This window comes from Hemibagrus wyckioides, linkage group LG12 (genome assembly GCF_019097595.1).
Source record: "Hemibagrus wyckioides isolate EC202008001 linkage group LG12, SWU_Hwy_1.0, whole genome shotgun sequence".
Lineage (NCBI taxonomy): Eukaryota > Metazoa > Chordata > Actinopteri > Siluriformes > Bagridae > Hemibagrus > Hemibagrus wyckioides.
This window is the reverse complement of record NC_080721.1, coordinates 3,909,639-3,918,549: the sequence shown is the minus strand read 5'-3', so window position 1 is coordinate 3,918,549 and position 8,911 is coordinate 3,909,639. Positions and strand designations below refer to the sequence as shown.

At 43.6% G+C, this 8,911-nt stretch overlaps 1 protein-coding gene across 1 annotated transcript in view; it reads right to left on the bottom strand.

Moving 5' to 3' along the window:
• ctdp1 (CTD (carboxy-terminal domain, RNA polymerase II, polypeptide A) phosphatase, subunit 1) overlaps nucleotides 1-7,409 on the bottom strand; it is an 11,812-nt gene extending 4,403 nt beyond the window's left edge. Inside the window, exons 1-9 of the mRNA XM_058405262.1 lie at nucleotides 6,936-7,409; nucleotides 5,460-5,543; nucleotides 2,990-3,083; nucleotides 2,719-2,847; nucleotides 2,463-2,613; nucleotides 2,094-2,184; nucleotides 1,796-1,968; nucleotides 602-1,459; nucleotides 1-35 (exon numbers count right to left, since the gene is read on the bottom strand). The exon at nucleotides 1-35 is cut by the window's left edge and continues 107 nt beyond it. Coding sequence (XP_058261245.1) covers nucleotides 1-35; nucleotides 602-1,459; nucleotides 1,796-1,968; nucleotides 2,094-2,184; nucleotides 2,463-2,613; nucleotides 2,719-2,847; nucleotides 2,990-3,083; nucleotides 5,460-5,543; nucleotides 6,936-7,243 — 1,923 coding nt within the window. The 5' untranslated portion in view covers nucleotides 7,244-7,409. The remainder of the gene's footprint in view (nucleotides 36-601; nucleotides 1,460-1,795; nucleotides 1,969-2,093; nucleotides 2,185-2,462; nucleotides 2,614-2,718; nucleotides 2,848-2,989; nucleotides 3,084-5,459; nucleotides 5,544-6,935) is intronic.
• Between the last annotated feature and the right edge of the window lie 1,502 nt (nucleotides 7,410-8,911).

Genomic DNA, 8,911 nt, shown 5'->3' with positions numbered 1-8,911 from the left:
CTTACAGACCTGGGCCTGCCGGACCTTCTCCGTACCTTTCACACACACACACACACACACACACACACACACACACACACACAGGGTCAGTCAGACCTCTAAACATCTGCATGCGTCAATGAAAACGTATATATAGAATAAAAATAGGAATGTATTTATTGTATTAAATGATATTTTAATGATTGTCATTGTGTTAAAGTTGTTGTGTTTGAAGTAGGTGGTTTTGCGTGAAGTTGCTAGAGTGTTGTTCGGTGGCTTGTTGCTATGGCATCCTGGATGGTTGCTAGGACGTTGCTGGTTGCTATAAATGCATTTTGTTTTGCATGATATTGCATATGACTGCTAGAGTGCCTCGAGTGGTTGCTACAGTAATCCAAAGCGTTCTTGCTATGATACAGCATGTGGTTACCAGAGCTTTGTTAGATGGTTGCTATGGAAGGCCAGGTGGTTGCTATGTTATCCTAAGTGTTTATTAGGGTGTTGCTAAGTGTTTCTGGTGGTATCTTAAGTGGTTGCTAAGGTGTAACCAGGCAGTTGCTATGGAATTTTGTCTGGTTTTGCTGCTTGTCCGATCTGACAGGACACCGGGAATGAGACTTACCTGCTCGTGCTGCGATTAAGTGGGTGGTGCAGTCGGGATCTTTGGCATTAAGCACGAGGCTCTTGCTAATCGTAGCACCCAGTGCTTTGGCATGGTAGTTCTCTCGTGTTCGTTCCATGGGGTAGTTGGTGGGGTACAAGCCGCTGAACACGACGTTCGTTCCTGCCAGCGAGCTGCCCTTCAGCTCAGGGATGATTTTACGAATGTCCGGCATGTCAGAACAATCCCCCCGTAGGTAGGTCTCGTAGCGTGAGTAATACTCATTGTGAATGCGCAATAAGATCTCCTGGAGGTAAATCAAGTGATCGTCCTGATCCAGGTCTTCCTCCTCCTCCTCTTCTTCTTCTTCTTCGTCCACCATGCTGTGGTCTAAAGACTCCTCCCCCATGGTAACACCCGACTGCTCGCTGTTTTGAGACTCGGTCTCGGTTTCCTTCTTGTCAGAACATCCGTTATCGCCCAAGCTCTCCTCGTCCACGTCACACACGCTTCCGGCGTCTCCGTTCTCCTCCGTACCACAACACTCCTCACCTACGCTGGTTGGTTGACTTTCTGATAGCTGATCGTTTTTATTATGCGCTTTAACCGAGTCACTGCTATCAGCTACGTTCTCTTGGTCAACACTTTCACCTGACTCATCCGCTTTAACCTCACATTTATTACTCAACTTTTCTGTCCTCTTTCCATCAGAAGTTCTCTGACTAGCTGATGCTCCTTGAGCATCAGAGACAGAGGTGGACATTTCGTCCTGTGGTGACTTTTTATCCTTGTCCTGTTTCCGGTGGACGATATTTTTCCCCTCGTCGGCTGACGATCTGGACGCGTTAGGGTTCTCTATGGGTTGACCAGCCGGGTTACCTACAGCAACACGACATACAACTGCTTTTAATATGGAAATCATTGCTTAGTGTGTGTGTGTGTTAGAGAATTATATTTAATATTGATAGCTGATTTGATTTAATACATCGGTAAAACTGTTAAAATAACAGCAATAAAAAGGTATCAGACATGGGGGATGTGCTATCTTACTGGTTAGACCACTCATTGGAAGGTTGTGAGTTCAAATCCCAGGTCCACCATGTGTCCCCCTCTGACCACTTAACCTTCAATTGCTCAGTTGTATGAAATGAGATAAAGTCGCTCTGGATAAAGGCATGTTCCAAATCTAAACTCATGTCTAATAAATCAAATCACCTGCACTTTTTTTGGCCAGCTGTGCCTCCCGTGACCCGGGCGGGGCGTTGATGTCACCCGTTCCCTTGAAGTAGACGTATTTTTTCACTGTAATGAGGTTAGGGGCAAACTTCCACACGTCCTCTCGATCGTCGATGATGCACACCATGGAGTCGCCACATGGGAACAAATTTCTGCAGAGGACCCGAAGGAAGTGAACAGATTAGTTATAGACCTGTTTATTTTTTCATTCACAACTATACAAAAATCTTGGATCAAATGATGTGAAGTTATAGAAGATCACAAGCAGATGAATGACCTCAGGTTTCCTGTCTTGGAGAACGGGTCAATGCACTCATCTCTGGACAGGATTCTATGTGAGAAAAGTTTCTTTTCAGGGTCCAAAAAACCTTTTGTTTAGATGACAGAAAAAAAGTGACAAGAAAATAGTCATTTTAGTGAAACCTCCATTCAAGTCAAAGTTTTCTTATTCTTATTCCTCTGAGAGAGAGAGTGTGAGAGAGTGCGAGAGCAAGAGAGAGAGAGAGAGAGAGAGAGAGAGAGAAAGAAAGAGAGAAAAAGAGAAAGAAAAAAAGAGCAAGAGAGAGAGAGAGAGAGAGAGAGAGAGAGACAGAGCACGAGAGCAAGAGATGTATGTAGAGAGACAGAGATGTTCCAGTCTGCTGACCTGCGATGGTGTGTGCATAGAGGCGACTTCCGAAGGTAAAGACGTGAAGCTCGTACATCTTGGAAATCTTCTCCAGAAACTCTTTGCAGTAAGGCCTGAGACGTGTGTGCAACATGGGCTCCCCTCGACCCAGCTGGAAATGGAAAATTCCCTGTGACACGTAGGGACAGAAAGAAAGTTGAGAACCAGGAGACGTGGAAGTGTGTGGGGGGGAGGTTTAGACTTTTACTCTGGTTGTTGTGGTTCTGCAGCTTACTTTGGTAGACATGTGCTGACAGTGCTGCTCTGTGGTGTGGATGAGAGTCTGGTCCAGATCCACCATGAGAACCAGCTTCCTGTTTCTGTGGAGCCTCTTCTGGTCTTCTCGGCCAAGCTGCTCGGCTTGCTGTTCACAACACACACACACACACACACCAGTACTATCACATCAGATACAACATCTTAAACTCCAGGACATATTTGTGTTTTTAATGACATAAAAACACACCCACACACACAGCCCCAAACCACATAACCCCGGATCTCACCTCGGAGCTGACCATCAGCTCTGGAACACTGTGCACCATGGAGACCATGGCAGTAGAGATGGGGTTCTGCTGCTTCCCATTCCTGTTCTGTAGCCTTTAAAAACAGAAACACACTGTAACACACTGTAACAACTAAACACACTGTAACACACTGTAACAACTAAACACACTGTAACACACTAACAACTAAACACACTGTAACAACTAAACACACTGTAACACACTGTAACAACTAAACACACTGTAACACACTAACAACTAAACACACTGTAACAACTAAACACACTGTAACACACTAACAACTAAACACACTGTAACACACTGTAACAACTAAACACACTGTAACACACTAACAACTAAACACACTGTAACAACTAAACACACTGTAACACACTGTAACAACTAAACACACTGTAACACACTAACAACTAAACACACTGTAACAACTAAACACACTGTAACACACTAACAACTAAACACACTGTAACAACTAAACACACTGTAACACACTGTAACAACTAAACACACTGTAACAACTAAACACACTGTAACAACTAAACACACTGTAACACACTAACAACTAAACACACTGTAACAACTAAACACACTGTAACACACTGTAACAACTAAACACACTGTAACACACTAACAACTAAACACACTGTAACAACTAAACACACTGTAACACACTGTAACAACTAAACACACTGTAACACACTAACAACTAAACACACTGTAACACACTAACAACTAAACACACTGTAACACACTAACAACTAAACACACTGTAACACACTAACAACTAAACACACTGTAACAACTAAGCACACTAACAACTAAACACACTGTAACACACTAACAACTAAACACACTGTAACAACTAAACACACTGTAACACACTAACAACTAAACACACTGTAACAACTAAGCACACTAACAACTAAACACACTGTAACAATTAAACACACTGTAACAACTAAACACACTGTAACACACTAACAACTAAACACATTGTAACACTGTCACGCACTGTAACAACTCAACATACTGTGACACACTAACAACACACTTACACACTGTAACACACTAACAACTCAACACACTGTAACAACACACTTACACACTGTTACACACTAACAACTCAACACACTGTAACAACTAAACACACTGTAACAACACACACACTGTAACACACTAACAACTAAACACACTGTAACACACTAACGACTAAACACATTGTAACACACTAACGACTAAACACATTGTAACACTGTCACGCACTGTAACAACTCAACATACTGTGACGCACTGTAACAACACACTTACACACTGTTACACACTAACAACTCAACACACTGTAACAACACACTTACACACTGTAACACACTAACAACTCAACACACTGTAACACACTAACGACTAAACACATTGTAACACTGTCACGCACTGTAACAACTCAACATACTGTGACACACTGTAACAACACACTTACACACTAACACACTAACAACTAAACACACTGTAACACACTAACGACTAAACACATTGTAACACTGTGACACACTGTAACAACACACTTACACACTGTTACACACTAACAACTCAACATTCTGTGACACACTGTAACAACACACTTACACACTGTTACACACTAACAACTCAACATTCTGTGACACACTGTAACAACACACACACTGTTACACACTAACAACTCAACACACTGTGACACACTGTAACAACACACTTACACACTGTTACACACTAACAACTCAACACACTGTGACACTGTAACAACACACTTACACACTGTTACACACTAACAACTCAACACACTGTGACACTGTAACAACACACTTACACACTGTTACACACTAACAACTCAACACACTGTGACACTGTAACAACACACTTACACACTGTTACACACTAACAACTCAACACACTGTGACACTGTAACAACACACTTACACACTGTTACACACTAACAACTCAACACACTGTGATACACTGTAACAACACACTTACACACTGTTACACACTAACAACTCAACACACTGTGACACTGTAACAACACACTTACACACTGTTACACACTAACAACTCAACATACTGTGATACACTGTAACAACGCACTTACACAGTGTGACACACTGTGACACACTAACACACATTGTTACACACTAACAACTCAGCACACTGTTACACAATGTCACACACTGCAACACACAATTACACACTGTCACCCACTAACACCCTGTAATACACTTTCACACACTGTCACAACTCATAACACACACCAAAACACTTCGTAACACACTAAAACACACTTTAACACACCATCACAAACACTCACACACTGTAACACACCATCACACACTGTAACACACACTGTAATACACTGTAACACTGATCAGTATAAAGCTGAAATGCTTCATTACATTTAGTTTATATGTGTGGTGTGTGTACTCACTGTGTTAAGTCCTGACCACACTCAGCACACAGCCCCTTCATCACGATGGGGTGACTGCATTCTTCTATCCGTGCGATCACATCCCTGTTACAGACAAACAACAAACACACGGGCAAGGGCCATCAGGAGATCTGATTACAGGGGTTCACGTAAAATGTGCACATTCGCTCACACACACACATTCACGTTCACATTAGTGCCTCGACCTGAGCTATAATCCTGTAGCATCAGGCTGCTAGGAAACTTGGGTCTTTTTGCAACCAGACTGTGTGTATATATGTTTTGTTTTCTAACAGCAAACAGGTCTGTGTTCGACAGGAAGCAAGAGAACAACAGTAATCTTGAGCAAGTGCAACAGGAAGTCAGAATTCGTCACCCTTCATCTTTGATGTGTTTGCGAACCTGTGGTTATCCGGCAAACAAGCCCAGAGCCGGTCCTGACCGCAGACTTTGGACAGATAAAGTCACTGGGCAGTCAGAGCCGTGTCCGGAGGAATTCACTTGTTCAACGGATGCAGTAACAAGGTTTAGCAGAAGGGGGCGGGGTCAGGTCCTGGAGGAGGAGCGGCTCATTTCATGAATGAGTGTAAACCTGTGTGAATAAGCATGAGGTTTTATTACCTATTAAACCTAGTTAGAACCTATTCAGTGAGCTAGCGATTATTTAGCCTGACTTCCTGTCACCATGGGAAGCTGTGACATGTGCTACGTCCTGTAGCTGAGTAAACATGAGGGATATGTGTCTATGTTCTTAATCTACTTTAATAAGAAATCTGAGATGTTGTTGATCTCTCTCACTCGCGCACAGAGTAATATCGCCACCTACTGGATAACTCTGGTTATGACTCTGTATATTATTCCTGCTCAAGACATTACAATGCAGAAGGCATGAAGATCAGTGCTTATTGTGTTAGAACAGGGGGTAAGATGCTCAGGCACATGGACAGAAAAGATCCCAGAGATCTGGAAGTCCATAATCCAGTCCACTCCTGCAGTGTCCAGAACGAGTGGCTCCTCATCTACTCTCACTCTCTCAGACAGAATAAACGGTGGACACTTTCCATCTTCTTCACCGTTCTGCATCTTCCAGTGCTGCTTCTTCAACTTTTTTCTTGATTGCACGTGCGCCTTCAAAAACAGCTGATCTCAGGATGGCGGGGAAAACACTCTGACGTCACGATAACAGTAAAATATAACAGACTAACAAGCCCCGCCCCCTTCACCTCTTAGACTGGCGGATCAAGGTAAATAAAGAAAGAGAGAGAGAGAGAGAGAATCAAAACAAACCCCGGCATGACCGGATATATCACGGAGAAGTTCCTGTGCAAGAACAAAACGTGCCCCATGTGTGTTTTAACCTTTAAGTTTATTTGGAGGATTCATTACTTCCCCCTGAAGTAATCAGTATAAGTTAAGGCTAGCTCAGATGCTCTATGTCACGTGTGTTGTGTTTGTAGCCTGGAGCTAAGCTCTTACCCGGGAGATATGACCTCTCCGAGCTGATAACACAGCTCTCTCACCACGCCAGCACGGTCAGACTTCACCTTCTTCTCCGCTAACCGCCTCTTCGGCTGCTCTCGGTCCTCCGAGCCGCACTCCGTGTCCGTAGGAATCGCCACACACAAGGCAACCACGGAGTCCACCTTTACTAGAGCCCCGGGCTCCACCTTCCACTCCCGCAGCCGCACCGCACGCGCTCCCGCCGGCAGCCGGATCTCCGTCACCTCCATCCTGAGGCCCACAGGTGCTGCTGCAGCACCGCCGGAGTCCGCGGGCTTCTCCATGCGCTACACTGCTAACCGCCTCCGAGCCTCGCAAACGGCGCGTTGTCTTTAAACACAGCTACGGCGAAAAACAAAGCTCACTGAGCCCCAAACACTGCTGACCAAAGAGCCATAATTATTCCACAAACGTACACTGGAATTCACATCAGTTCGCTCTTCCCGCCGTAAACCGGAAACAGAACTATCAATTTCCGGTAGTCTACACGCGTTCTTTCTTTTTCAAACATATTTAAAAAAATATTATTATTATGAATCGCTGTAAGCTAAGATATGGTATGATATACGTTCAAAAAAAATTAACACATCAATCTAGCTTCAACTTTATTCTTGTTATTTACAGTTCATCGCAGAAATACAGTGAAAACTACATTACCCACAATCCTTCATGCAGTCCAACCAATGACAGATCCTAGTGCTGTAACCATGGAAACAGCAACCTAAGCGCGTATTGGTGGCTCTCGTGGGTTCGTTTATTTATTTATTTATTGCGAAATTTATATAAACGCTCCTGTCACTAATCGATCCGTACTGGAAACACGATTTGTACTGCGCATGTGCAGAAATGCGTCTACTTCTTGTCTGAAGTATGACGAAACGATTTACGGCGGTTTATTTATAAAGCAGGTATTTATAATAATACAATTATAATATAATGACAGCATGCGCAGAACAAAACCTGAGTTTCCGCACATGCGCACTGATTAATTTGTGTGAACGCGATCGTTTTAATACGTTATCGTTTCTATAGTAACGGCTCTGACAATAAAAACCTAATGCCTGTGATTACGCGTGTTCCAGTGTTCTGTATCATGAGAAAACATCATGTTATTATGATATAAACCCTCATTTTTTGGTTCATAATCACCTACAGACACTAGAGTCATTAAGTCTGAATGAAGTGTACAGGATTAATGGCTCTGTAAATGAGATGTGACCAGAGGTCAAGGTTGGGCTAGACACTGGGGTGGGGCAGGGAGGCAGCTGTCACCTAGACACACCCATTTTGCATGTTAATAGCGCAGCATTTTGTGATCGCAGAAATTAGCAGTCAATACAAACTCTGAGATATTTGGAGAAACTTGCAAATTTTCAAAGTGGCCGCAGATTTTCAGTCTTGAAGCCCTCTTGAAGCCCTCCTCGACGTGCATCAAAAACATGAGCAATCATAAACAGTGTCTTTAGTGAAAGGAGTTTAAAATAAGAATCTTTGCAATTTTGCCAAGTCAAGTTCTTTTGTTCCTGTAATGTTCTAAATGGACGGGATGGGAAAATGGTCCTCAATGTATGACATCATTTAATGTTGATAGATTAATGTGGCCCCGGTGATGGAGAGAGAGCGGTAATTGGTGGTGTTGTGGCCAGTTGGTACCCGAGATGGCAGTAGGAAGGGGTTGGGCGGGGGTGGGGACGGGGACTGTGTGTTCACAATAGAAGAAGGTAGAAAGGGGAGGGGCTGTGTTTTGGGGGGTGGTGGAGCTGTGTGAATGGAAATGAGGAGGCGAGGCTAAAGAGCGCGTCCTCTGTTCTCCTGGGACCATGCCTGTCTGGTCACTCCTGTCATTTCGGATTAGCAGACGGTGCACCACCTGCTCCTTTTATTAGAGCTCTCTGATGGGATGAGGGGGATGGTGTGAAAGAGTGTATAGCTGAGGCTCATGGATAAGTTAA